Here is a 27,998-nt window from a genome sequence, read left to right on the forward strand (position 1 = left end):
GTAGGAAGGGACCAGCCTTCATCTGCTGTCCTTTTGCCTGCAAACTTCCAGCTGCCACAGCCACCCACCTGCTCACCAACACTGCTGCTTTGTTCTTGTGGTGTCCTGCACTCTGTGGGCACCATCCTGGGCACCAACACTCCCGGCCCCTCTCCTGATGGCTCCCACCAGGATGGTGTGGAGGAGACCTCTGCCTTTGATCCCACAAAACCATTCATGTTCTCTGTCTGGAGCGGTGCCTCTGCTGGCTTTAAAATCTGGTGATTATTTTCTCTGATGTGGGTTCTGGGCTTTCTCCTGATTCATGCCTGCCCACTCACTGGGCTCTGCCATGCAGCTGGCTCTTCAGGGCAAAGCAAGGGACACCTCCAGAAGTTTTCCTACTTCCTGCTCCCTTGTGTCTATATTTGTCTTCACCTTCACACCCCTCCCTGCCTTTTGAATCCCAGTGGCCCAGAGCATCAATCTTTTGCAGCAGCATATAGGAAAGTCCTCTATGCCTGGTCACAGGAATGGAAAAATTCCACCAGTAGCATCCATCTGCCTGCAGGCAAATAAATGAGAATGGCATGAGTGTTTCAGCTCAGGGCAGGAGATGCCTCCTCTTGGGATACTCCCTTCTCCCCTGTGTCCCAGTCTCTGGTTTCCCTGGGCAGCTGCAGCTGGGATGCCTGGAGCCGCTTGGTGCCATCCCCAGCTGCTTCTCTGCCCTGTGCCCAGCATGGGCTGGCACTGGGACACAGAACAGGAACCTTGTGCTGCTCCATCCTGCCTGCTCCACCACTCGTTTTTGCTCCCATTTGTTGTGGTCAGTGTCACCTTTGCAGGGTAGAGACAGACCTGGGGAGCAGATGGCACGGTGGAGCTGCCAGGCTGAATGCCAGGAGCCATCAGAGATGCTCCATCCCACTTCTTGCACAACCTCTACTTTTCACACTGCCCTCAGCACAGCAACCAGGCATTGGCAGGGATCAGGAATGGGCTGCCACGGTGCCTACCCACGCTGCCCACAAAGATCTGCTCTTCCAGGGGCCTTCACATCCCTGTTTGCTGCTGCAGGATTGCCAGTTGCAACTTCCCAGCCCTTTCTCCTGGTAATTAATCCGCCTGGATCACAGCAGGTGTCCAGAGCATTGGAGTCAGGCTGCCTGCAGCAGGTAGGTGGCACCTCTTTGGTGCCAGATCTGGGCTTCTGTCCATGCTAAGGAGCATCTCAGAAGCACCATGCTTGGATCTTGACCCTGCTTCCCACCCTCCCTCAGTCTGCCTCACTGCTGTCTGCTCAGATCAGAAGCAGTGGACCCTTTCCAGGGGAGCAGAAGGCATATCCATTGCGGTAATGGAGGAGGGATTCAAGGCAGAAAGCATCTGTATGTGCAACACTACACACCTGGGCATCAGACACCAGGGTAGTGAGCTACACCATGCCTGGGGCTGCTCAGGAGGACCCCAGCTGGAATCAGGAGTGGTTCAAGCCCTGGCTGACTGAAGGGCAGAGCAGGCTGGGATGGAGAAAGCTCTGGCTTATGGCTTCTTCATCCTCGGTGGTGGCAGGGAGCAGCTGGGGCAGTGGGCACAGAACTGTGCTGCACAGGCCTCAATGTCACTTCATTGTCACCTAACATGGCTGGTGGCCGAATCTCGTGATTACCCACTGGTTTGGGTTTCTTCTGATGCATCTGTTGTTTCAGAAAAAAACCCCACATGGTAAATGCTCTACGGGAGGAAAAAAACATCGCATGAGGAAGAGCAGTGATGCAGTCTCCAATTTCCATGGCAACGTCCTTTTCATCAGGGGATGACAAAAGCAGACTCTTGTTTCCGCTGGTGGTGTGACACGAGGCATTAATCACCCTGCTAGGGCTGGGGACCTGGAGAGGCAGGAGCCAGAGGGGCTCCAGGGGAGCCCTGATGGGGTTGCAGCTGCTCCCACCCCACAGGTGCCAGCGTGGGAGCTTTGGACACACCGGCCCAGCTGTGGGTAGAAGAAGGCTGTGACCCTCCTGTGCCAGTGCTGGGCTCCCACAGGCAGATGCCACAGCAGGAAGGAACCTGTGGGAGGGAGTCATGTCCCCCCTCACTGTCTGCAGCAGGATGTTTGGGCAAGGCTCTGTCCTGTTCCTTGGGCTCTGCTGGCCATGGCACCAACTTCCTCTGTTTTCAGATTTTAGGGTCTGGAGGTTCTGGACCCAACTGCAGAGCTGGAAGAGTCCCAGTCCGCCTTCCAGGACTGTTTTGGACTGAATCCCATCACCCTCCATCCCTCCAACATGGAGAGGGGGACAGGGGGGTGGGGCAGGGGTACCATGGATGGCTGGTGGCCTCATGTTCCCATCTGTTTATCCCTAGCTATCCTGAACCCAAAACAGCCCAAAGAGACACCAAAAAGCTTCAGCTTTGACTATTCCTACTGGTCCCACACTACGGTAAGCATTGGGAGGCCTGAGCCCGCCTCAAAGGCTGGGCTGGGGAGAGGCAGGAGGGCCTCCTTGCCAAATTTCTCCATGTCCCCCTCCTCTGTGCAGCCTGCAGACATCAACTATGCATCCCAGAAGCAAGTGTACCGGGACATTGGCGAGGAGATGCTGCAGCACGCCTTCGAAGGCTACAATGTGTGCATCTTCGCCTATGGGCAGACAGGAGCTGGAAAATCCTACACCATGATGGGCAAGCAGGAGAAGGACCAGCAAGGCATCATCCCACAGGTATGCCTGGGGAACACTACCTGTCTCCCTCATCCCAAAGGGATGCCCAAAGGAAAAGCAGAGCTGGGAGGAAAGAGGGCAGCAGGGTGGGAGTGAGGACAGGTTTTTTCAAGGTCTAATATAGCACTACTGTGACAGTGAGCTGGCATGGCTCTGCCAGAAGGGGGTCAAGGAGGGTCATCCAGGCACTCCAGGAATGGATGGATTATGCTCTGGCCACACAAAGCCGGTGTGTGTGAGCACCAGTGGCCCAAGTGCTGAGCTGCTAACCGAGAGCTGCCGCATGCTGGCCCAGCAGGGCACAGTGGGACTCTGGGCATGCTGATTCTCCATGTCAGCATGGGGGGGTTCTGCCAGCTCCCCAGGAGCCATTCCAGCTGGTTTTTGGGGTGAAAAGGTAGAAATCCCTGTATCCTGGGCACTCCAGGCAGGAGCATCCTGCTGGAGGGGGGCTGAGTCTGGCTCTTCTGTCCTCAGCTGTGTGAGGACCTCTTCTCCCGCATCAATGACACAACGAATGACAACATGTCCTATTCTGTGGAGGTAGGCACCCCTCTGCCAGCCCAGCCCACTTCCAGCCACTGGCTCCACAGGTTGTGCCAGTGTGCAGACCCCTCTCTGGGGGTTGCCTGGGTGGCTCATTCTGTTAGCTCTGCCTGTGCCCTCTGCTCTAGGTGAGCTACATGGAGATCTACTGTGAACGTGTGAGGGACCTCCTGAACCCCAAGAACAAGGGGAACCTGCGGGTGAGGGAGCATCCCCTTATGGGTCCATATGTTGAGGACCTTTCCAAGCTGGCTGTGACCTCCTACAATGACATCCAGGACCTTATGGACTCGGGAAACAAAGCCCGGTGAGTTGAGAAAGGAGGAGATGGGCAGGGTTTGGGAAGCTTGCAGTCACTTCTAGAAGGTCCTGCTTAATTTCCTTGTTTCACCAGTCCAGCTGCTCTGGAAGTGGCAGTCCCCTCCTCACTGACTATTGGGTAACCCCCCACTTGCTTTCACCTCACTTTCCTCTTACTTTCCAAGTGCACTGCAGACAATAGGAAAAAGCCTGAACTTGTGCACATCTTTTCCCAGAGTCCTCTCTTGTCCTCTAGACTTGCCTTCCTACCATGTACCCATGAGCCCTGACCCCACCACCAGCCACTCCAGCATCCCTCACACACAGAGTGTCACACCTCCTTGTCCTACTCTCCCTGCAGCACAGTGGCTGCTACCAACATGAATGAGACCAGCAGCCGCTCCCACGCTGTGTTCAACATCATCTTCACGCAGAAGCGGCATGATGCCGAGACAGACATCACCACTGAGAAGGTAAGAGCAGGGCCTGAAGGACTCAGGGGAACCCATGTGGATCCAGAAAGAACTTTTGTGTTCTTTCATCAGCGCTTGGGACAAGGTGGCGCAGCCTGGTGGAGGATTGGAGCAGGAGGGGAATAAGTCCCAGGCACTTTCTAGGCTTGTGGTCCCTTGAGGGACCGGCCCCTGGACAGGATATCTGGCAGCTGGTACCCCTTCAGCCCTTCCTGCAAGGATATTAGCTCTGCTCCTGAGCAACTCCCACAAGGCAGAGCCCACTGCTGCCCTTAGAGCAGTGTCATCCTGCAAGAGGTTTTGGCTTCGTGCTGGGCAAGGTTTGCTGTGCCCACAGGGCTGACAGCCTCCCCTCTGCCTGCAGGTCAGCAAAATCAGCTTGGTGGACCTGGCTGGGAGCGAGCGAGCAGATTCCACAGGCGCCAAGGGCACAAGGCTAAAGGTGAGAGCTGACCTGAGATCCCCTTCTGCTGGTGGGGACACCATGTCCTCCTCCCTCCGTCCTCATCCCCAGCCAAAACATCTCCTTTCCTTGCCTGGTTCTTTGCCCACTGTGCCACAAAAAATCCTTGATCAGATTGTTTGAAAGCTGCCTAGTGCCAGTTTCACCAGGGTCCATGAATCCCAGCTTGGGGGTGCTGGTTACCCAGTAAGACCAGCTGCTCTTTGCCCACACCATACTGGATATTCCACATTTTCTCCTTTAATGTGGCTCTGAAATGGGGCCTGAGCATCTGGGCTTTTCCTCTTCTATCCAGGAAGGAGCAAACATCAACAAGTCCTTGACCACTCTGGGGAAAGTCATCTCTGCCCTGGCTGAAATGGTAGGTAGCTGGAGAACAGACAAACAGCAGCACTGGGGGGAAATGGGCTCGGGCCAGCAGGGGTGGGCTCAGCTCTGAGGGATGGAGCATCCCAGCTCCATGGGATGGAGCATCCCAGCTCTGAGGGGTGGGCAGACACATCCCAAGCTGTCTCTGCAGCTGGGACAAGCTGGGTTGCTGAAGATGCCATCTGCAGGGGGACCTGTGCCACTCTCTACTTGAGGGCCAGGGATCTGTGGTACCAAGGAAAAAAGCATCTCCCTTAAACAGTCTCTCCATTTCCTTTGCAGGATTCGGGGCCAAACAAGGTAGGTGTCCAGGCTGGATGGAGAAAGAGGTGTTGGTTTTGAGCACAGTGTGAGTGGGTGGGAGTGGGTTGCAGAGTGGTTTGGGAGTGAGACTGCCTGGAAATCAAGCCATCCTTCTCCTGGGGGCTGGCAGAATGTTCAGCCTCCTCCTTCCTCTGGGGCTTTCAGTAGCCAGCCTTAAACAACCCTCCCAGCTCAGGGCATGTCACAGGCAGGGACCTATGTACTTGGGCAAGGTTGCAGTGCCTGGGAAGAGCCATCCTGCCCCAAGTCCCCATGGCTGGGGACCAGCTGTCACCTTCCCTTTCAGAAGAGCAGGCAGCTTGACAGCCCTTCCCTTTGCTTTCCATTTCCCAGAACAAAAAGAAGAAAAAGACAGACTTCATCCCGTACCGAGACTCGGTGCTGACCTGGCTGCTGCGGGAGAACCTGGGTGAGGACAGGTGGGAGGTGTGGTCTGGTGATAGGTGTGGCTGCCAAGCTGAGTGGGACAGGGGGCACAAGGACCAGCGTCTCCCTCATGACTGTATCTCACTGGGCAGGAGGCAACTCCAGAACTGCCATGGTCGCTGCTCTCAGTCCTGCTGACATCAACTACGATGAGACCCTCAGCACCCTCAGGTAGGAAGAAGTGCCCTTGTTCTCCCTTGCAGTGAGCAAGAACAGGGGAGGCTGTCTGAGGCCCAGGCACATGCTCTCTGTCCCTGGCTGGGGGTGTACTGTGGAGGGAACCTGCAAGCCCAGACAAAAGGCCAAAGGATTGTCCTGGCACTGGGATCCTCCAAAGGATCCCTTGCTGGAGGGGCTCTGCAACACTTTTGCTTGGCCAGCCGCTGGGGTTTTGCCCCTGTTCTCACTGTTGTTCAAGACCCTGCCCTTCCCTAGGTATGCTGACCGTGCCAAGCAGATCCGCTGCAATGCTGTCATCAACGAGGATCCCAACAACAAGCTCATCCGGGAGCTGAAGGACGAGGTGGCACGACTGCGTGACCTTCTCTACGCCCAGGGCCTTGGGGACATCATTGACAGTAGGTACCATGGTTGCTCTCTGCCAGTGCCTCCAGACAGTGATGGGCTGAGGTCCCGCCAGCCTGCAGGGCTGATGTCCCCACAGCCTCCCTGCATCCTGCTGCATTGGCACCACAGCAGCATCATGCTGCCTCTGGTGAGCCCCTGCACGCATGTTCACAGCCCCTAGTCCCCTCCTGTTGCAGAGGGAGCTGCTTTCTGCCCAGCAAACCATCCCTTCTTCCCTTCCACCCACCATCTTCAGCATCCAGCGCCTGGCAGAGGTGCCAGGAAGGTGTTACTGGGACTGCACAATGCCCATGGGCTCCCCTCCCTGTGCTGTCTGATATCCTACTGAGATGAACCCCCTCTTGTTCTGTTCTCTCTGTCTTACCCCTGCTCCCTGCCCTCTCTTTCTCTCTTAGCCCATCCTGCTGCGGGAGGATCCAAATGTGTGTATTCCCCATCACTGGTACTCTCTGTTGCTTCACGGCTTTTTGGAGATCTGGGGTGTGCCCAGGGGCACCCGTGCAGCATGGGGAGGGCTCCCACAGCAAGGCCCTGCTGATGGAGCCCTGTGTGCCTGCAGGCTGCCCATCCTCAGGGAGCTGCCACAGGGGATGGTGGTGCCAGAGTCGTGGTTAGCACCTGGGCTTGGGCTAGTGCTGAAGGGACCAATGTCCTCCCACTTGGCCGTGCCAAGTCCGCACGGGGACTTCCTCCTTCATGCTGTTGTGATGTTTCCTGTTGCTGCTGCTGCTGCTGCTTCTGCTGGTCCTGTGTCTCACTGAGCCTGGCACGGCCCGCGGGTGGGATGCAATGGTGCTCTACTGATGAAGTGGTGGGTGGTGGTGGCCAGGAGGCTTTGGCCCATGGATAAGCACTATGGTCCCATCCCACCCAGGGTCAGGCAGTTCAGCCAGGCTATGGCAAGCCTGCTGAGGAGACAGGGGCCTGGTTGTCCCCTCCTGGCTCAGCTGCCCTGGATGTGGACTAATGGAGATGGGTGATTAATCCTGCACCTGCTGACCTGTGACCTGCCTGCCTCTGGCACACCGCTCTGAGAACCAGTAACTCCTCTGGGAGGGCTGGAGGAGCATCTCCCATACCTGGGTCCTAAGCCACCACAGCTGACTCTTGGGATGCCAGCTGGCAAGCGCCACTGCCTGCAGTCCTGGCTTCGTTCTCTGTCTGCCTGGCTGAGGTGCTGCTCCAGCAGGCCATGGGCTTCCTTTGAGCAGACCCTGTGAGGGAATCCTGCAGCTTCTCCTGCCCTGTCTGCCTGACCCCTTTGTAGGGCAGAGGGCCACCCCCTCTCATCCCCTTCCCCTCCCATTCTCTGCTCCCAGATCTGGCTTATCTGGGTTGTCTGGGAAGAGAAACCCACCCAGGCTGTATGAGATGGAGAGCATGACAGAGGCAGTGGCACATACTTGGAGAGGACATTTGATCCCAGACCTGATGGATGCAGGACCTGAGGTTGCAAAAAAAGTGTCCCTGGGAGCCCAGGCTGGCTGCTCCCAGCATCTGCTTCACCAAACAGCCCTGTTCCCTGAGGGGCTGCCCAGGCTGGGGAAGAGAGTGCCTGCCCTTGTCCTGTTGCTGTCTGTGCTGCTGCGCTGTTGCCTGTGCCTTTTCCTGTAACTTCTGGCTTTTTTCTCGATGCACCGGCCACTCTTTTTTTTTTCCCAACAGCTTTTCTTGTCTCTGTCTTTCTCTGTCATCCTGTCTGTGTGTCCTTCCCTGGCCCATCCCTCCTTCCGCGCCCATAGATGTGTCCGACTTTGAGAACAATAATGATGCTAGAGGGACAGAGCTGAGTCACCGCCATGACAATCTCTCCACAGTGACCAATGCCATTGCTGGGATCAGCCCCTCTTCCTCCCTCTCTGCCTTGTCCAGCCGTGCTGCCTCAGTTGCCAGCCTCCATGAGCGCATCATGTTTGCTCCAGGCAGTGAAGAGGCAATTGAGAGGCTCAAGGTAAGAGGCTGGTGCCCTGGTTCCCTCTCCCTCTCCCTCCTTTCCCTTTCCCCTCAATGCAGAGGGCACTCAGTGTTTTCTGGAAGCCCATGAAGGGTGATCCTCATGGGAAGCAATACTTGAATGTGTTCTTGCAGAATGGACAGACTCAGAGCTTGCCCAGACTAAGGGGCTGGGTGTTGTAGAGTCATCCTGGTGCTGCCTTCTGGGGGATGGCTGCCTTTAGCCTGTGGGACAGGTGCTTCGGGCTTGGGATGGGCATTCCTGTCATGGGAAGAGTGCTCCTGGTCCAGCATGGTGCAGGAGTGGACTGGTTTTTGTGCCTCACTCTTTGAGGATGGGACTGATGGAAAGATGTGGGTGAAATGCTGCTGCAGCTTGTATAAACAAGCCTGAAGCTGGAACCGGTGTCCCACTGAAGCAGGCTGGGGAGAGTGGCTAGGTGTGCTGCCCACAAATGCACTAACCCCCTGTTTAACCCACCCTTGCCAGGAAACAGAGAAAATCATTGCAGAGCTGAACGAGACGTGGGAGGAGAAGCTGCGTAGGACAGAAGCGATACGGATGGAAAGGTGGGTGGGCTGCAGTGGAATGGGACAGGATGGGATGGTACAAGTGGCGTTCCTTGGCCATTTCCCATCCTCTGCACTCTGCTAGACCAGTTGCATTCTTGGGGCAGCCAGTTTGAATGTCCAGCTGGATCCTGGCTTGCCCCCTGGGAGCCCCGGTGGCCACCATGTCGTGTGCCGCACAGGTGTGCTGCTCTGAAAAACCTGAATTGTCACGAGAGCTGTAGCAAGCCCTGCATTGCAATCCATGGGACAAACCATGGGCTTCCATCCTACTGCTAGCCCTAGGGGTGCATGGAGTTTTGACAGGCACTTCTTTCTCTTGCTCCTTCAGGGAAGCATTGCTGGCTGAAATGGGGGTGGCCATGAGGGAGGATGGAGGCACCTTGGGTGTTTTTTCTCCTAAAAAGGTAGGATCATCCTATTCTCTTCTTCCTGGGGACTGGTTTGTACCCCTGCAGATCCCTTCTGATCCACTCTGTCACAGCTGGCCAGTCCCATATACTTCACTAGCCTTTTCTTGGCTCTGAAACCTCTGAGGGAAATTCCAGCATTGAGCCTGCTGGGCACAAACATGGGTAGAAATCCATGGGTGAATGTCCGCCCTCCACTGCTGGCTTGCTGTCCCCCTTCATGAGGGTATTTTCTGATGATCATTCTCTTGGACTTGAGTGTTAATTTATAAAATTTCATACTTTCAGATATTTAAAATTGCTGTCTCTGAAGCGAGCAAGTCCTTGCTGAGAAATATGGGTGGGCGAATATTCCATCTTTTTATTGCTTGTAACATTTGGCTTGGCCAAACCTCTTAAGTGTATATGTCCTCAGCTCAGGTGGTGATAAAGGCTTCACAGCCTTCCCCTTACGTGGCCCAGCTGACTTTTAGGATAAACTTGTACACTGTTGTGTTTTTCTTGTCCCAGCTGCTGCCTGTTAGGACTCCAGACCTTTGGGTAGGAAGCGTGGGGGTTTATTCCCCGAAGCAGGTTGGTCTTGGAGGTGGGGCATTGCTGTGGTGGTCTTGGTGCCTCCTTGCTCTTCAGCTATCTGGCAGGTGGAAACTCTTCTGACTTCTCCAGTGGCTGGTGAGGAAAGTTAGCTTTGATATGTGCAAACTCCATTTTTTTATGGGCATTGCATTTTGCTGTCCTCCTGTGCACCGTGGCTGGGGTGGTTATGGCTCCAGGAGCTCAGTGGAAGGTCACCCCCAGCTTTACAAAGCTTTTACAAAGCTGGACAAAAACTGCAAGTGAAGGAGGTCTCAGCCCCCAGGGCTGTATGTCTGTCCAGTGGGGCCAGAGGTTAAATGTTACAGCCAACTTCTGCCAGCCACCACGGAGAAGAGCCCACCTTTCCCTTGACCTCCAGCTCTGCTGCCCTGTTTGCAGTGAGTCTCTGCTGTCAGCCAAGGCTTGTGGCACCATGGTGAGGGGTCCCCTCTGCATGCCGGGTCTCAACAGGCTGATAAGGGGTTCCTTACAGCCACTGTTGAAACTCAGAACTTCTCCCACTGATTCATACTCCTGGGACTGCCCCTGTTCCCTGAAGGTGTAACCCCTGTGGCCAGAGAGGTCTGTGGATGGGGGAGAAATTTTCCTCTTATCAAGAACAAAGTGGTTTGTGACCCAGGAGAAGAAAGGGCTGTGAGGGATCTGTTATGAATGAAGAAGACCAGAAAGTGAAATTCAGCCTGCAGATAAGGCTTCAGGTCTGCACTGCTTTTGAATGAACCTCTGGGATCTGCTCTTTTTGGATGCATCGTCTGGTGTACAATCAGTAGAGGAAAACAGGCACTTTTACTTCCTTTTTGACCTGACAGGGGGTAGGGTTAGATTAGGTATTGGGAAGAAATTCTTTGCTTTGATGATGATGAGGCCCTGGCACAGGTTGCCCAGGGAAGCTGTGGCTGCCCTATTCCTGGAATTGTTCAAGGTCAGGTTAGATGGGTTTTGGAACAATCTGGTCTAATGGAAGATGTCCCTACCCATGGCATGGGGCTGAAGTGAGATGAGTTCTTATGTCCCTTCCAAGCCAACACATTACATGATTTTATAATACACAGCACAGGTTAGAAGGGTCCTGCCTTCTGAGACATATCAGGGATTCCCTGTGGGAAGGTTTTGGCATTGTGTTGGGCCTGTTTGGAACATGAATTTTTGAAGGTGGCCAGAGGAGGGGTAACTAGGACCCAGCCCTGTGAGGAGGAAAGCAAGGAAGCTCGTAGAAGTGTCTTCATGCCAGCCTCTCTGCAGTCCCCTGGACAAGTACACCCGTCTGGACATGTCACCCTGAAGACACAGAGGGCCGGATAGTCTGTGCAGAGGCAACCTGCAGTGCTGCTGAGCTCTCCACTTCCTCCAGAGCACCCCTCAGTGCCTGGGTAGGCAGGGCACACAGGGGTGACTCCTTGTTCGTCTCTCCCAGACACCGCACTTGGTCAACCTGAATGAGGATCCGCTCATGTCCGAGTGTCTTCTCTACTACATCAAGGATGGGATAACAAGGTGAGGGCCAGGTCCCATGGAGCAGTGGGAGCATTGTCCATATCTCAGTGCCTGACTGCCCCAGGTGGGCAGTGGGGTGACAACTGTCCCTAGGCTGGGCACTGTTCCCAGGGCATCCCCAAAGTGCATCCCCAAAGTGCAAACCCCCAATATTTTGGTCTTGCAGTGCACCAAGGGTTGCTCCTGTCAGCTGCAAGGATGGGGCTGGGGGGAGACTCAGGAAGGGCTGCTTTGATGGAGGATTGAGCTAGATTTCCCCTGCAGGGTTGGCCGGGAAGATGCTGAGAAGAGGCAGGACATTGTTCTCAGCGGGCACTTCATTAAAGAAGAGCACTGCCTGTTCCGCAGCGACACCAAAAGTGGTGGTGAAGGTATTGCTTGTCTGGAGGGGCTTCACTGCCCTGGGGACCCATCCCTCTGCATGTCCTCAGCCCCTGCCCCCAGCTGAATGTCCTGCCCTCCTCAAACTCGTTGGGCTTTCCTGCATGGATATGGCCTCTCCATACTTCCAGACAAGCTACTTATGGCTGGGAGGGCAGCTCGCACAAGGCATGTGGGAAGAAAGTAAAGTGAAGAGATCAGGGCAGGATGCCTGAGCAGGTATCTCCCACTCAAGATGTGGAGTGGAATCCACCCCCCAGAATTGTCAGGAACCTGGGTGTGGGAGATGAGCCTAGGGAGGATTTGCCTTCTGGAGGCTCTGGTCTCCTCTCACATGCAATTTCCAGCTGCCCTTATGCTTGGGATTGCTCTGATTAACATCAGGTTGGCCGAGTCCTGTTAGCTGCCCTTGGTGTGGGTGCTGCTGGTGGGTACCACCCACACCTGGGGTGCTGGCTGAGGCAGCTCTCCCTTCCTGAGGCTGCTGGAGCAGGACACAGAGGATTTATCCTTCACCTTCCACCTTACCTTCACTCCCCTCTCCCCACCATCTCCACAGTGATAGTGACCCTGGAACCCTGTGAAGGTGCTGACACCTATGTGAATGGCAAAAAGGTGACAGAGCCCAGCATCCTGCGCTCAGGTGGGTCCCTGGAGCTGGCACATCAGAGATGCTCTGACCCAACCTCCTCCCATGAGGGCCTTGCACTTGTCCCATGTTAAACCCACACCTTTCCCCCACCCCGTGCACATCCCTGCAGGAAACCGCATCATCATGGGCAAGAGCCACGTCTTCCGCTTCAACCACCCTGAGCAGGCTCGGCAGGAGCGGGAGCGGACGCCGTGTGCTGAGACCCCCGCAGAGCCTGTGGACTGGGCGTTTGCCCAGAGAGAGCTGCTGGAGAAGCAAGGCATCGACATGAAACAGGAGATGGAGCAGAGGTGAGAGCACGGGCAGAGGTGCTGGGGAGTTGGGTGTTCACTTCCAGGTTGGTCATCCTCTCCTCCCCCCACTTCCACCTAGGCTCCAGGAACTGGAGGACCAGTACCGCAGGGAGCGGGAAGAGGCAAATTACCTTCTGGAGCAGCAGAGGCTGGTAGGTGGCCAGGATGTGGCTCCTTCGCAGGCTGCCCGGGCGTGACTGAAATCCTGGCAGATGTTTGTGTGGGGTGGATCTGTGCTCTACAAGCAAGTGCAAATCTGTTGTTCCTGGAGTTGTCATCACAAGCACTGATCCAGAGCAGGGAGGAGGCTGTGCTCCTGCAGAGGAGAGCAGTGCAATGTGGCAGCATTTAGGAAGGTGCCACCAGTGGGTTGCATCACCTCTCTTCCTGTTTCCCCCAGGACTATGAGAGCAAACTGGAGGCTTTGCAGAAGCAGATGGATTCTAGGTATTACCCTGAGGCAAATGAGGAGGAGGAAGAACCTGAGGATGAAGGTGAGAGTGGGGGAGCCGCCACAAGGTTTTGATGCTCTCTGTGGGAGCGTGAAGAGTGAACTGTGGGTTGATGTAGTGGGGTGACTGTCCCTCCATGTCCCCACAGTGCAGTGGACAGAGCGGGAATTCGAGCTCGCCCTCTGGGCCTTTAGGAAGTGGAAGTGGTACCAGTTCACCTCCCTCCGCGACCTGCTCTGGGGCAACGCTATTTTCCTCAAGGAAGCCAATGCCATCAGCGTGGAGCTGAAAAAGAAGGTGGGTGTCCGGGCTCCTTCCTGGCTCGCTGCAGCACCCACAGCAGAGGCCACGAGAACCGGCAGCCAGGACATGCTGAGGGGAGGCGGCCAGAGGCAGCTCACGAAGCCTTCTGTCCTCCCAGGTGTCTCACTAGCCCCTCTGCCCCTCTCCAGGTCCAGTTCCAGTTTGTGCTCCTCACGGACACACTGTACTCGCCTCTCCCTCCCGACCTTCTGCCTCCCGATGCTGCCAAGGACCGGGAGAAGCGGCCCTTCCCCCGGACCATCGTGGCTGTAGAGGTGCAGGACCAGAAGAACGGGGCGACACATTACTGGACCCTGGAGAAGCTGAGGTGGGTGAGACGTGGCTGTGCCAGGAGGGTTTGGGTGCCCACAGCCCTGTGTCACTGCTACCATCGGCATCCCCTCTCCCTGCAGGCAGCGCCTGGACCTGATGCGTGAGATGTATGACCGAGCAGCAGAAGTGCCTTCCAGTGTCATCGAGGACTGTGACAATGTGGTGACTGGAGGAGACCCTTTCTACGACCGCTTTCCCTGGTTCAGGCTGGTCGGCAGGTGAGCGCTTTGGCTCCTTCAAAGCGTGGCTGGGACCCAGAGATAGTCCTGCAGGAGTTGATGCTGCCAGCGCTGCCCACCACGTGTGGGGCACTCATCCCCCTGTGAGACTCCGGTGTGATGGCTCTCCTCCGTGTTGGCTGCCAGCACCCCAAGGGAGCCACGAGCTGCTGGCAACACTCCTGCTGCCTGCCATAACCCAGTGCTGAGAGCCACAGGCTCCAGGCTTGGGGGGTGTGGGGGCCTGTGGCTGTCCAGCAGGCGGGGAGCCTGTGCCGTTGTGACCTCCACTGTGGTGGGCATGTGTCTCTGTGCACGCGCTGGTGTCTGAGCATCTGTCTGTACCGTGTGTACCGCGTGTCTCCGTGCGCTTCCTGCACACCGGATGGAAGGGTGCACTGCCAGCAATGAAGATGGGCCACCCTGGAGAAGGCTAGGGCAGGGCAGGGGTAGCAGGGGGCTGAGCTGCGTGGCCTGGAGGCATTCCCCCGTGCTGTAGCACAAGGAGGGATTCTCTCCAGCAGCAGGAGTAGTGGCGAGCCTTTGTGCCACCTGCTCTGTCCCTGCGTTCCCTGCAAAGCCAGCAAAGGGAGTCCCCAACATTCACACTGGTTCCATGGGTTGCTCTTTTGTCTGGCTGTTGGTGGCTTTAGAGATGCACCAGATGGGCAGGTCTTTGTTCCCAATGTCCCTTGATTTAAGCAGACAAAAAACCCACCCCAAAACCTAACCAAGAAAAAACAAAAAAAAGCAAGATTCCTGTTCTTTCTGTTTGGAACAGCTGGTGTTAACGTGTCTTCTATCTTGTTGTACTAACCTTAGTTCAGATATCTCTGGCTGCAACAGCTCTCCTCTTTTCAACACATGCATGAGCGAGCGCATGGCTGATCTCACCCCCTCCCCTACCTTCTCGAACCCCGACTCCGACATCACCGAGCCTGCTGACGAGCAGCACCAGGGGCAGGAGGAGGAGGAGGAGGAGGAGGAGGACCTGGAGGAAGACATCTTTCCGGAGTGCCCGCTGTGTGATGGCCGGGATCCATTTTACGACCGCTTCCCCCTGTTCAGTTTAGTAGGAAGGTTGGTGAGGTTTTAGGAGAGCATGCCGGGAAGGACCTAGCTCTTTCGCATGAGGGAACTGCTTTTGGACACGACTCCCACCTCCGGGGCATCCCGGAGGTGCAGGGGGTGGCCGGCTGGGATTGCCGCCAAGCCCGGGCGCCTGGCGAGGTTCCCGCTGAGGTAGGGCTCTGAGAAGCATACCGGTAGCAAGGGATGGCAGGGGAAGGTAGATGGGGCCTTCCTTTATGTGGGTACCTTTTTGGGAGAGACCCTGAGAAGTGCAGCTCTGCTGTGTCTCCAACACCAAATGAACCAGGGGAGCCACCTGGGGGTCTTGGTCCTGGCAATTTCTGTCCCAGGAAGTAGCACTTCCCACCTGGCTTAGGATGACCTTATGGTGCTGCTGAGTGGGGACACACAGGCGCTTCAAAACCCTGTGTGCCTCTGGCACTGGCTTGGCTATCCTGGCTGCGTTGGTCAGTGTGAGCCTCCCTGAATTTGGAGGCTTGGATGTCCCCAAGTGGTTGTGGGGGATGAAGCTGAGGGGACTGAGGGGAGAGCTGGATGCAGGACAGAGTGTCAAAAGCAGTGTTTGCTCTTACCAGCTCTAGCCAGTGCTTGGCTTGGGGCCATACCTGCCAACTTGGCATAGGAGATGTCCAGGGAGGTTATGGGGACCTGGGTGTAGGCTCCAGCTCCTCTTTAGCTGGAGCCAAGGACAAGAAACTTTGATTTCTCATACCTGTTGGCTGGAGATGCTCTTGGGCTCCAGAGGAGCTGCCACCTTTCTCTGGGGTTTTTCCAAGGGGGTGTGCACCAGGAGCTGTTCTGAGAACCTTTGCCTCAGGCAGGGGCTCCCTGACTGGGGTGGGCTGGGGCTCCTCTTCCTCAGTGTGCCAGAGCCAGGCAGAATGGTGGGAAGGAGGGACCAAAGCAGGCAGAGAGGGTGGAGGTGGGGTAAGAGTCCTGCAGCCTCAGACCGAAAGAGCTGGGTTCTTCCCCTTTTATTTTATTTTTTCCTTTTTCCTTATTTAAAAGAAAAAAAAAATATCAAAACAACCCCAAAACTCTCAAGGGCACCTCAAAAAACCAAATAAGGCCCTGTGGCAGCGGCCCTACTCCATGCCGGGGGCGTGTTCCCCAGAGCTTGGTGCCTCCTGACTTCTTTTGAGTCTGCCCTGGGTTTGGCTCCCCGCGCAGCAGCTCCGCCGGCCACATTTCTTGTGAAGTGTGTTTGGATTGGTTTATGATTGGATCCTTGTCTTTGATTTTCTTTCTTTCTTTCTTTCTTTCTTTCTTTCTTTCTTTTCTTTCTTTTCTTTCTTTTCTTTCTTTTCTTTCTTTTCTTTCTTTTCTTTCTTTTCTTTCTTTTCTTTCTTTTCTTTCTTTTCTTTCTTTTCTCTTTCCCTTCTTTCCTCCCTTCTTTCCTTCTTTCCTTCTTCTCCTTTTCTCTTCTCCTCTTCTTCCCTTCTTCCCTTCTTCTCTTCTTCTCTTCTTCCTCTTCTTCCTCTTCTTCCTCTTCTTTCTCTTCTTTCCCTTTCTCTTTCCCTCTTTCCCTCTTTTTCTCTCTCTCTCTTTCTCTCTCTCTCTTCAATTTTTTTTTAAAATTTTGGTTATTTTAAGGGTTTTTGTTTTTGTTTTTTTTTAGCTGCTGGCTCTATCTCTTCAAAGCTTTAGCAAAAATTGGGGTTATTTCACTTTTGTCTTCCTTTGGAAAGGCTTTTCTTTGATCTGAGCATGCCATCTTTGCACCTCACCAATCTTGTGGTTAGTGTCCCTGCCCTCCTTCCTCTAGTGACACACTTGTACCCCTCCTCCCTGCCTGCCCCACCTCCTTCCCTCTCTTCCCTGCCCTCTCCAGTCCTCTGCTTCCACTCCAGCTGCCCTGTGATTTCGGGTGGGTGGGTGCACACAGATCCCTGCGCTTCAGAGAGTTCCCCATGGTCACAGGGCTCTGTCCCAGGCATGAGGTCCTGCTGGGAAGCCCTGACATGGCCCAACCACTTGTTCCCCATGGCATCTGAGAAGAGATGGGTTGACATGGGCCCATCAGGAGATAATGATTTGGCATCACCTGCTTCCACAACTTGAGTCCTTTCAGGTGCTTTGGGTGGAAAAAGCCTCGAGGAGCAGTTGAAGGTCAATGAGAGTCACCAGAGCAGGGAGAATCTCCGGACTTGGGAGTTGGGGTGCAAGTGCAGGGCTGCAAGAGCCCACTGGGCACTTTGGGTTGGCATTGAATATGAAGATTCCTGTGAGGCTGGGACATCCTGAGCAGCACAGCAGCTGCCTGGAGATGCAACCTTATGGGAACCTCCTGAAGTAGAGATGTCCTTGCCAGCCCCCAGCACCATGCCACCCCACCACGACGCTGGCAGGTGCCACAGGGAGAGGTGCCAGGCACCCCATGCCCCATCTTGCTGGAAGTGGTGCTGCTGCTCACACCTTTTGGCAGGGAGCTCAGTGTCAAAGGTGACTTCTCACTGTGGAAGGTACAGCATGCCACCACGGACAGAGCTGGATGACCACTGGAAGCTGGCGGTGAGGTGGAGGGAGGCAGCAAGAGGACCCAAAACACTTGAGAAGCAGAGAGCAGTGGCCTGCCAGGAGGTGCTGACAGAGACATGGTGCAGCCATCGTGTTGGACTCTGGTGGCACCTTACCATGGTAGTGTTGGTCACCTGGATGCTGCAGAGAGCAGGGAGGCTCAGACTTGCCAGGCAAGTCCATCCCTGTGACGTGCTGGCCGGTGGCCCAGGACCCCAAAGCCATATGTGTGAAGGGATGGGGAGGGGGGATACACACCTGATGCCACCAGCCACACCATGCAGCCTCCCTCTCAGTGGTCTCCAACACTGCAGGCAGAGACAGGGCCATGAACCCCCAAGCAGGTTCACCTCTGGAGGTCCAGGACCTCGTCCTCTGACCTCCTTCACTCCTGACAGCCTCCATCTCTCTTGTCACCCTTCCTTCCCCCTGTCTTGCCCCTGTCCTCCCCGTGGTGACTCTGCAGCTGCCCCCCCAGTCATGTTGCAGCACCTCCTGCCCAAGTTCTCCAGCTCTCTACCACACAGAAGGTCCTCTTGCCCTACGGCTTCACGGTGGCACCAGCGCAGCCCTCTCCCCTCCTGCCTGCCATGGAGGTGACAGTCAGAGAGGTCTGCAAGTCTGGTGTGTTCTGTGGTGTTGTCCATGGCGTGTGCCACCCTCCTGCCCACCCTCCTGCCCACGGCACGCTGCCTGCCCGCTGCCCCCAGCCCCTTCGCCTTGCCCTGGCTGCCTTCTCTTTAGTTTTGCTTTGCAGCGCTGCGGTCGCGCCCTGAGCAGTGACCTGGGATCCCGGCCGCTGCCGGCCACGCCAGCCGTGCCTGGGGACTCATGGGTGGGAGCAGTGACCGCTCTCCCCCCTGTTGTGTGTCCCCCCCTTCTCTGGCAGGGCCTTTGTCTACCTGAGCAACCTCCTCTACCCCGTGCCCCTGGTCCACCGCGTGGCCATCGTCAGCGAGAAGGGCGAGGTGAAGGGCTTCCTGCGTGTGGCTGTCCAGGCCATCTCAGGTAGGAGAGAACCCCTCCCACAAAATGTGCCCCTTGCATCCCCTGCACCCTCTGTGCTGACTCACCCTCATCCTCCTCCAGCGGATGAAGAAGCCCCCGACTATGGCTCTGGTGTGCGGCAATCAGGGACAGCCAAGATCTCCTTTGATGACCAGCACTTCGAGAAGGTAAGGTGGGGCCGGCTCTTGGTGGATGCCCATGGATCCCAGATCCCTGCCTGCCACCTCAGTGCTTCCCCATGGGGACCCCCAGGCTCCTAGAGGTGGAGGGAAAGGAACGTGCTCTCGGTCCACCAGGCAGACCAAGGCTCGGGTACCCACCAGTGCATCCTGCCCTTGCCCATGTCCCGGGGGCTGCCATGGGGTGGGAGAGGAGAGCTGGAGGTGCTTGGATGCTTGGGATGATGGCTTGGAAGCAGGACCAACATCCATGGGCTCCCCTCCTGGCACAGTTCCAGTCAGAGTCGTGCCCAGCGGTCGGGATGTCTCGCTCGGGGACCTCTCAGGAGGAGCTGCGCATAGTCGAAGGTCAGGGGCAGGTCAGCGACGTGGGTCCGTCCGCCGATGAAGTCAACAACAACACCTGTGCAGGTGAGGAGCTGTGACAGGCAGTTTGGGAGTGGCTCTCTGCACCCAGCCTCTTGCACCCTTCCTGGCATTGACAGCCCACTGCCCCAGTGGGGGGCTGCTGGCAGACAGAATCACAGAATCAGAGTCAGCTAGGCTGGGAAAAGCCTTAGGGTTCAACCTATGACCTGACACCACCTTGTCAACTTCTGTGGCACTGAGTGCCACATCCAGGCTTTTCTTAAACACCTCCAGGGACAGTAACTCCACCACCTCCCTGGGTGGCCCCTTCCAATGCTCAATTACCCTTTCTGTGAAGAACTTATTCCTAATGTGCAACCTAAGCCTCCCCTGGTGTAGCTCAAGACTGTGTCCTCTTGTCCTGTCACTGGTTGCCTGGGAGAAGAGAACAGCCCTTACCTACAGCCTTAGGCTACAACCTCCTCTCAGGTAGTTGCAGAGCATGATGAGGTCTCCCCTGAGCCTCCTTTTCTCCAGGCTAAACAACCCCAGCTCGCTCAGCTGCTCCTCACAGGACTTGTGTTCTAGACTCTTCACCAGCCTTGTTGCCCTTCTCTGGACAACAGAGCTCCAGCATCTCAGCATTGCTCCTAAATGTTCCTGACACTGAGGGGAAGACACCCTGCCTTGCTAAGGGCCTTCTCCTCCCTGCAGCAACCCCAGAGGATCTTCTTCTGGACAGCCCGGAGAAGCCTGCACCGGACGGGCCGCTGGAGGTGGCTTTGGACCACCTGAAGCTGGGCAGCATCTTCACTTTCCGTGTGACAGTCCTGCAAGCCTCCAGCATCTCTGCAGAATATGCTGACATCTTCTGCCAGTTCAAGTGAGCCCCTAGTGCCCCCCAGCCCTGCTTCTTCCACCAAACTCCAGCCATCATTCACCTGGGGGCTCACGGTGAATTTGGGAAGTTTCCTTCACCTCTGAGCCCTTTGTGGATGGGGAGGCAAAACCAAAGGCTGTGAAATCTGCCCAAGCACTTGTTTAGTCACTAGCAAAAGGCAAGGAGAGGCTCCCACCAGCTTCAGGAAGTCCTGTGCCAGCCAAGGGTGCAGACAGCAGCCCCAGGGGGAATAGGCTCTATTGTGGTCCCTTGCTTTCACTCCTCTCCCTGCTCCAGCACATCCCCACCCCACCCTGAACAACCTTCTTCCCTCCACAGCTTCATCCATCGCCATGATGAGGCCTTTTCAACAGAACCCTTGAAGAACACAGGACGAGGGCCACCCCTGGGCTTCTATCATGTCCAAAATGTGCGTACCCCTCTTCTACCACCCCTTTGCTCCTGCAGCTGCTGGGGTCTCTGCAGGGCCATTGACTGGGTCCTCTCCCAGGGAAGCAGATTCCTCCTGGCTTTCCCAGCACCTCACAGACACCCTGCTAAACCAGGCTTAGACATGGTAGACATGCAGGAAAAACACCAAAAGCCACTGTCGTCCGCCTGAAAAGGCTGAGATTTCACTGCAGTGATCTTGGTGGGGAGAGAATCCCTGAATGGGGGAAGGAGAGGGTGAGGGGTGCAGGGGACTGACAGACCCTTCCACATCCCAGGTGCTATTGCTGGCTCTATCCCCTTTCCCAGCTAAACTGCACTGCCAGTGGCTCAGCAGCTCTTTCTCTTCTAGATCGCTGTGGAGGTGACAAAATCTTTCATCGAATACATCAAGAGCCAGCCAATTGTGTTTGAGGTGTTTGGCCATTACCAGCAGCACCCCTTCCCACCTCTCTGCAAGGATGTCCTCAGGTGGGCACACCTTGGCCACCCCTAGCCCCTGGCTGTGCTAAGGGCTTCTGGTGCAGTGGGCTGCCTGGGGACCCAGGGTGGCCCCAAGGCACAGGTGGGGCTGTCTGGGTTTGGGGGTCCCTGGAGATGCTGTAACCAAGCTGCTTCTGTCTGCAGCCCACTGAGGCCATCCCGACGCCACTTCCCTCGTGTGATGCCACTCTCCAAACCAGGTAAGGAACCCAGCCTCCTACTCTTGTGGCCATCCATAGTTCCCATGTTGGGTGGGTGTCCCCTTCACCAGAGGGACCAGTTAGGACCCCAGAGGCACCACAAAATGTACTATGGGCTGAAGCACCCGAAAGCCCTAGACACCCATTCCCACATGGTAGAATGGGGAATTCCCCATTTCCACAATACTCAACAGATGGAAAGCCCCCATTCACCTCCTGCAGAGCAGCAGGGAAGAGATTCCTTGCCCCGGGTGACTCAGGTGGCCACCCAGCCCCAGTGTCCCACAGGGGTGGCAGGATCCCTGCTGTGCTGAGACCCCAGCTGTGGAGGTTTGGCTAAAAAACAAACAATGGTCAAAACACCAGCACAGGGGGAGCCTCCCTCTGGTTGTTCCTGGGCAATGCCTGGAATAGCACTGTGTGTTTTGGGATATGTCCCCTGCCAAGCCTGCAGGCACACTGTGTGCATCCTGGGCATGGGTGAGGCCACTCTCTCAATGACACCCCATGCTGAGGCAAGGCAGAGGCATGCCAGTGACCAGCAGGGTCCCTGGGATGAGGCTCTTGTTGCTGCCTCTGTGCGTGCCCTGAGCTCCTTGACTGCTCTGCCCGTTCCCTGCCATCATAGGCCTCACTCCAAGTGCCAGCAGCAGGCTCAGCCTCTTACCTGTCTTTTCTGACCCACTGCAGTGCCTGCCACAAAGCTGAGCACCATGACTCGGCCCAGTGCTGGCCCCTGCCAGTGCAAGTACGACCTGATGGTCTTCTTTGAGATCTGTGAGCTGGAGGCCAATGGCGAGTAAGTGGAGAGTGAGGGAGGGGGAGAAGGCAGCAAGGGATTTGCCCAGTGCTCAGCACCTCTGGGCAGGCTGGCAGGATTCTGGGTCATGCTGCAATCCTCTCTTCCAGCTACATCCCTGCTGTTGTGGACCACCGTGGAGGCATGCCATGCCATGGGACCTTCCTCCTTCATCAGGTACTCTCTGCCCAAGATGCTGTCCTAGTTGACTCCTGCTGGGACCTGCGTTAACTACTGTCCCTTCTCTCTGGCCTCGTGGGTCTCAGGGCATCCAGAGGAGAATCAGTGTCACCTTGGTGCATGAAACGGGCAGCCTCATCCACTGGAAGGAAGTACGGGAGCTGGTTGTGGGTAAGTCAAGCCAGCCCCCAGCCCACTGAGCTCCCAGGCATCTTCTCACACTGTTTCTTGCCCATATTCCCATCTTCCCACATGGAGCTTTATGCCTTGTCTCCCCTCCTGCCCTGCAATGGTAAAGCAGCAGCTGCCTGGCAGGTGACACTGGGACACTGCTGTGGACCTCAGCCCCTGCCACCATGTCCAGGAGCTGGACCGGGATCTCTGGTGCTGAATGACCAGCAGTGGCCTGAATGGCCAGGGGGGTACAGGCAGCCTGCCCCTGCCTTCACAGGGACCCTCACAGGGCCACTGCCTGTCACCTCAGAGGCAACTCTGTGCTGCGTTTGCAGGTCGAATCCGGAACACCCCAGAAGCAGATGAGTCACTCATTGACCCCAACATTCTGTCCCTGAACATCCTCTCCTCCGGGTACATCCACCCCTCCCAGGATGACCGGTGCGTGATGCTTTCTTTCTTGCTCTTCCCCTGCTGTGGTGAGGGATGGAGGGGTTGAGTAGCAGCTCCTCTCTCCCCTGGAAAGCTCTTGGCCCTTCTGCTGACCCACTGCTGCCTTCAGGCAGGGTTTTTCTGAAGCCGCATGAGGTCTTGGGGTACAGGGCTGCCAACCCCCTTCTTCCTCCTCCCCAAGGCCTTGCTGTGTTGGGGAGGGCACTAAAGGGAATTTGTGTGTGGGTCCTGGTCTCTGGTGCTGGCTGTGATGGGCTGGCACAGGGAGGCAGTTGGTGCTGGTGCCAGGAGGATGTCCCAACTCCATGGCTAGAGGAGGCTTGGCTGTTTGTCCTGTGTCCCAGCAAAGTTGCTGGAAAGGGCACTTGGCACCCATGGCAGATCCCTATCTTTGTGTAACTAATGCAGAAAAGCCATTCCCACCCACTGTGGGATGCCCATCCCTTCCTGCCTATCCCAGGGAGCTGTCATAGAACCACAGAGTGGTTTGGGCTGAAAGGGACTTTAAAGATAATTCCATTCCTAACCCCCTTCTACAGGCAGGGACAGCTTCCACCAGACCAGGTTGGTTAAATAGGTTAAACATAGGTTTGGCAGGGTGTGAAAGAATTGGGACCAGAAGATTTTTATCTCCAAGATCTCCCTGTGTGAGTGCTGCAGTGGCAGGGGGAGTCATGGGTACGGAGGGCAGAGCTGTGCTCTGCACCAGGGCTACTGGTGGAACCTGGGCGACCGGTGGGGATCTCTGGCTAGAATGTGTGCATGCAGGCAGCTGTGACAAGACGGGGCTGGTCGTTGCCAGCACTGGGAGCAGCAGGACTGGTCCTGCTGTGTGCGTTGTGGTCATTGGTGTAGGAACATCCTGGCAAAGAACGGGGACCACTTTTTCCTTCATCTGCTTTGTGATCACCACTGTCCCAAGGAGGCCTGTCCCCACTGTTTTTGGGGGAATGATGGGAGTCTGGATAGGATTTGGCACCCTGAGCACTCTCAGGGCAGCTCCTGGACATGGCAGAGCAACCTGCACAGAGTATCTGGGCAGCAGAGGTGAGTCCTGGGGTCAGCACTCATGCAAGTGCTGGACCAGGAGACTTTGTCACAGCCTTGGGGATACAGGAGGCCAGATGGGGATGATCAGATGAGGACGGCCCAGCCCAGTGGAGCAGTGGTGTTTTTTTTTTGCTGGGAGCTGGGTGGCTGTGGCACCCACGGGCCCTTGGGGCTGCACAGTTTTTGGTCAGCTCCTGATCTGTTTGATTGTCTCGTCCCAGATGCAGCCATATGAGATCTTCAGCATGCCTAAGGTAGCCTGGCAGGAGGGATGTGCCTCCTGCTCTTCCTTCCACCCCATGAGTCCTGCAGGACAAGGGGACATGGCTCAGGCTGGGGGAATACTTGGGGTGTGGAGTAAAGCGTGGAGACCCCACTTGGGGGCACAGACTGGTGCACGTGTCATATCTGTCCCATATCTATTCTGTGGAGCTTGCCCATGACGAGGCAGGGGGAGGAGGGGGTGGCCAGCTGCCTGCAGAGCACTAGCTGCAATGCCCCCCACTTCCACTCCACATGCAGACGTGCACGCTTCACCCTGCAGCTGTGAGGACAGGCAGAAGGAAGGCAGAGAGCAGAGCCAGTGCCCACTTCACCCTCCTCCCAGCCGCTTGCGCTCCCCGCTTTGCTGCCTTGTGCCACGCAGCCTCCATTGCCTGGAGCAGCCCTGGCTTCCCCTCTGCAGCCTACCCAGCGCCCTGGAGCCACTCAGGCAGAGGCTGGGAGAGTGGCTCAGCTCTCTCCTCAGCACGCATCCATCCCTGCATCGAGCGCCCAGGGCGGAGGCGCGGGGGGCAGTACCTGGTGTCCCTCCTCGCTTCCCTCAGCTGCTACTGCCCATCTAAGCCCACACTAACCATGTGATTGTTTTGTGTTTTCGCAGGCAGTTTCTTGATTCGGATATGCCTAGGTATTATTTGTTTCCATTGGTTTTTTTTCCACCCCTCCTTCTTCTCTCCTTTCTTTCTTTCTACCCCCTTGCCTCGGCACGCTCACTCCCGCCAGAGGCAGGACTTGGACATCCAGCCCCTCATCCCTTCACATGCCCCATCCCTCCTCCCTCCTGCGCTGGCACCTCTTGCTCACTCGACCCCTTTTGCTGTTCGTTTGGGCCACGCTCTGGCTGGCTGCCGCTCCCCCTCGCACGCCTGCGTCTCCATTGCCTGATTTGGGTTTTATTCTTGCTTTTTGACTTTGCTGCTCTCCCATCTTTTCTGACATCTGGCACCGAGTGTGCCGGACCCTCCATTGTCTCCTGCCCCAGCCCCAGCTCAGACCCAGGTGCTGCTTGGAGTAGGGCTGGTGAGGACAATGGAATTTTTGGGGCTTGTCCTGCCCTTTACCTGGGCACCTGGTAACGATGGCAGCGCTGCTGTTGGTGTGGCAGCAGCTGCCCACCCTGTGCACGGTTGTCCTGTGTGTGTAGGTGCGGCATAGGGGCAGCGTGTGTCCGTATGCAGGTGTGACAGCGGGTGCATACGTGGCACAGACTGTTGTGCCCCCGTGTAAAGGGGCAGTGGCTGTTTGGGGACTGCAGGCTTCAGCTGGGACCACTGGGTGAGCCTGGAATATGCACGAGAGATGCCAGATTTGTGGATGTGCCACCAGGCTCTGGATGGGAGCATTGTTGAGGCCTCAGGGAAGGGGCCCACCACTGTGGCCCGTGGCAGAAGAAGAGGGGCATGTGCCTGGGAGACAAGGGATGGAACGTCCTGAGTCCTGGCACATAACTTTGTGTCTGAAGGTTGTCCTCCCGACAAACTCAAACTCAAAGCTGGTCATGCTCAGATGTCCGAGGGCAGAGCTGTCCCTGCAGCAGCAGTCTGTCCCCTCCCAGGATGCAGGAAATGGGATATAGCATTGATCCAGCCCCCCACTGCGAGAGATGTGGGCTCACATTGGCACTGCCTGTGGTCTCTCAGCACAATGATGCTTTCCTTGTGGACCAAGAGATGGGCCTAGGAGTCACCTGCTGTGTGAGTGGCAGTGGGATATCTCAACCCCCCAGCTGGCACTGTCCCAGGGGACTGCGCTGGGTGGGAGCTCCTTGCTCTGGAATGGCACAGGGGCTAAAGGCATGGGGAGCACATGTGCTTCCTTCCCAGCTGCTGGACCACGAGGAAAGTGGGAGGCAGAGGGTTCTCACCCAGGCTGGTAAGCGTCTGTCTGCTCTCGCTGAGCTCCTTTTGGTTCCCATTTTGGGTTCAGCGAGGCTGGAGCTTCCTTAGCCAGTGGTGCTATTATGTGTGAGTCCCTTCAAGAGGGGCTCTTCTGACCTGTCGTTTTTCTGTGTGTGTACATGTGTGTGTTTGTCCTTGGGTCACCTTCCACTTATAGCATTTCGCTGGGAAATGACACTAGGTATTTCACGCGCACCTGCTCGGTCTGGTCCCTCCTGCTTTTCTCTTTTTCCCCTTTGCCTCCTCCCTTTGCTTTTTGCTCTTTCTCCCCTCCCCTGAGGCTCCTCTTCTCCTCCTCCTCCTCGGGGAGAGCTCTTTTCTTAAGCAACCTGTGTCTGCAAAGCAATCCTTCGCCTTGGCTGTGTCTCACTCACACTGGTGGGGTTATGTATTTTATACACCTTTTGAAAGCGTCACTCTCCCTCTTCTTCCACAATGGGGGATATTGCAGTCAAGAACCTCTCCCTGCTCCTGCTGGCTGCCCTGGCTCTTGTTAAAATTGCCCCTCAGCCACCTGGATGCTGCTTCAGGGATGTGCTGAAGTGTTCTCATTGAGATACAGCTGAACCACAGCTTCCTGAGGATGCTCAGGCGGGAGCCGGGGCCGTGACAGCTCTGAGCAGTTTTGGGGAGTGGGTGTACCATAAAGCCAATGCTGACCCCGGAGGAAGCCCAGGAGTGGTGCAGGGGGTGAAATGGGGATCCCCCGTGCTCTCTCACTGGAGCCACCTCCTGTTTCCTCACCCTCAGTTGCTCAACCCAAGGAGAGCAGCTGCCACTCTTGATATGGGTGAGCTGTGCCGTCCTCTCCAGGAACCTGTAGGCACGGATGAGTGGGACCAGGTGTCCCCTGCTCCTTCTCCCAGCCTGGGAGCCATGGAAAACACAGCAAAGGGGCCTGAGGCAGCAGAGTGGGAATGGGGCTGGCAATGAGGGTAGAGCAAGAGCCAGGGGAGGCAGCCTGACAGGGGCCAGCCACCAAATCATGGTCCCCAGCTTCTCACTGGGGCCCAGGGATGGCAGACAGGGGCAGCCCTGGGGAAGGGGACCTGGCTGGTGGGGGGGGCTGTGCTCCCAGAGGTGGGCTGGTAGCACACCCCTAGTGCTGAGCGTCCTCCCTCCTTTCCCTTCTGGCCATCATCACCCAAATGGCGACAGCTGCTCCTGGCAGGGACTGGGAGGTGCTGTGCCCCAGGCTGGATGGTGGGGACTGGCCCGGGTGCACTGGGGGTGGCAACCCCCGCTCTGAACACAGGGGTGGAGCATGAACCCTCCTTTGCCCTCCCTTGCCTTCCTAGCCTGTTCTGCCTTGCCTGCACCCCATCTAAGCCCCCCACTCCTCCCATGGTCCCTCGTCCCCAAAACCCCAGTCCATTGGCCATTTCAAGGGTGCCATGTCCTCTTCCCACCATGCCTTGTGCCCTTTGCTTTGAGCCTGTGCCCTCTGGAGTGGCTGTCCCCATCTGTCCCCACTGCGCATGCATGTCTGTGTGTCCTTGCAGGCCTGCTGCAGCGCTGTGGGGGGGACAATGACATCTCCTTGCTCGCCTGCCAGGGGTTCCAGATGGTTTTACTGGCCCTGCTGGGTTTTTTTGGCAGGACTTTCTACCAGTTTGAGGCGGCGTGGGATAGCTCCATGCACAACTCGCTGCTGCTCAATCGTGTTACCCCTTACCGGGAGAAGATCTACATCACCCTGTCAGCTTACATTGAGGCAAGGACCTTGGTTGGGGTCACTATACATCAACAAAGTCTGGTATTTCCCCTGCTGTTGGGGTGCAGCCAGTGTGAGCCCTTCCTTAGCTTGTGGTTATGGGGTGCAGGGTTCAACTTGGTGCTTCGGGGCCACATGGGACCCCAGGACTGGAACCTGGGCACAGGGGTGGGAGGGACCTGCTGGGCTGCCACCCTGCAGCACTCCTGAGGCCTCTCTCTGCCCTACTGCAGATGGAGAACTGCACTCAACCTGCCGTCATCACCAAAGACTTCTGCATGGTTTTCTACTCCCGGGATGCCAAACTTCCTGCCTCACGCTCCATCCGCAATCTTTTTGGCAGTGGCAGTCTGCGGGCTTCTGAGAGGTACCAGGGCGCTCCTGCTGGGGACAGGAGAGCCATCACCTAGGGACTGGAGCTTTTCTAGGGCATCCCAGCAG

At 56.5% G+C, this 27,998-nt stretch overlaps 1 protein-coding gene across 23 annotated transcripts in view; it reads left to right on the forward strand.

The window, feature by feature from the left end:
* KIF1A (kinesin family member 1A) overlaps window positions 1-27,998 on the forward strand; it is a 41,399-nt gene that overhangs the window by 7,282 nt on the left and 6,119 nt on the right. The window contains exons 3-42 of one of the 23 annotated variants that reach the window (XM_088060980.1): window positions 2,350-2,426; window positions 2,526-2,705; window positions 3,183-3,248; window positions 3,380-3,558; window positions 3,913-4,024; window positions 4,389-4,466; window positions 4,783-4,848; window positions 5,139-5,156; window positions 5,514-5,589; window positions 5,699-5,777; window positions 6,042-6,184; window positions 6,590-6,616; window positions 7,937-8,145; window positions 8,638-8,717; window positions 9,049-9,124; window positions 11,139-11,218; window positions 11,483-11,589; window positions 12,159-12,242; window positions 12,361-12,541; window positions 12,624-12,696; window positions 12,945-13,038; window positions 13,145-13,293; window positions 13,449-13,627; window positions 13,713-13,850; window positions 14,673-14,930; window positions 18,349-18,467; window positions 18,549-18,634; window positions 18,919-19,057; window positions 19,709-19,877; window positions 20,214-20,304; window positions 20,677-20,795; window positions 20,952-21,007; window positions 21,698-21,806; window positions 21,917-21,983; window positions 22,073-22,157; window positions 22,496-22,601; window positions 24,547-24,573; window positions 26,001-26,024; window positions 27,443-27,557; window positions 27,791-27,924. In XM_088060980.1, the coding sequence (XP_087917106.1) occupies window positions 2,350-2,426; window positions 2,526-2,705; window positions 3,183-3,248; window positions 3,380-3,558; window positions 3,913-4,024; window positions 4,389-4,466; window positions 4,783-4,848; window positions 5,139-5,156; window positions 5,514-5,589; window positions 5,699-5,777; window positions 6,042-6,184; window positions 6,590-6,616; window positions 7,937-8,145; window positions 8,638-8,717; window positions 9,049-9,124; window positions 11,139-11,218; window positions 11,483-11,589; window positions 12,159-12,242; window positions 12,361-12,541; window positions 12,624-12,696; window positions 12,945-13,038; window positions 13,145-13,293; window positions 13,449-13,627; window positions 13,713-13,850; window positions 14,673-14,930; window positions 18,349-18,467; window positions 18,549-18,634; window positions 18,919-19,057; window positions 19,709-19,877; window positions 20,214-20,304; window positions 20,677-20,795; window positions 20,952-21,007; window positions 21,698-21,806; window positions 21,917-21,983; window positions 22,073-22,157; window positions 22,496-22,601; window positions 24,547-24,573; window positions 26,001-26,024; window positions 27,443-27,557; window positions 27,791-27,924 (4,255 nt within the window). The remainder of the gene's footprint in view (window positions 1-2,349; window positions 2,427-2,525; window positions 2,706-3,182; window positions 3,249-3,379; window positions 3,559-3,912; window positions 4,025-4,388; window positions 4,467-4,782; window positions 4,849-5,138; window positions 5,157-5,513; window positions 5,590-5,698; window positions 5,778-6,041; window positions 6,185-6,589; window positions 6,617-7,936; window positions 8,146-8,637; window positions 8,718-9,048; window positions 9,125-11,138; window positions 11,219-11,482; window positions 11,590-12,158; window positions 12,243-12,360; window positions 12,542-12,623; window positions 12,697-12,944; window positions 13,039-13,144; window positions 13,294-13,448; window positions 13,628-13,712; window positions 13,851-14,672; window positions 14,931-18,348; window positions 18,468-18,548; window positions 18,635-18,918; window positions 19,058-19,708; window positions 19,878-20,213; window positions 20,305-20,676; window positions 20,796-20,951; window positions 21,008-21,697; window positions 21,807-21,916; window positions 21,984-22,072; window positions 22,158-22,495; window positions 22,602-24,546; window positions 24,574-26,000; window positions 26,025-27,442; window positions 27,558-27,790; window positions 27,925-27,998) is intronic. The other 22 variants (XM_088060982.1, XM_088060985.1, XM_088060981.1 and 19 more) reach the window with 22 other exon arrangements.

The sequence above is a fragment of the Pseudopodoces humilis genome, chromosome 11, assembly GCF_049639895.1.
Source record: "Pseudopodoces humilis isolate 2021_Gansu_Grassland_sample_001 chromosome 11, ASM4963989v1, whole genome shotgun sequence".
Classification (NCBI taxonomy): Eukaryota; Metazoa; Chordata; class Aves; order Passeriformes; family Paridae; genus Pseudopodoces; species Pseudopodoces humilis.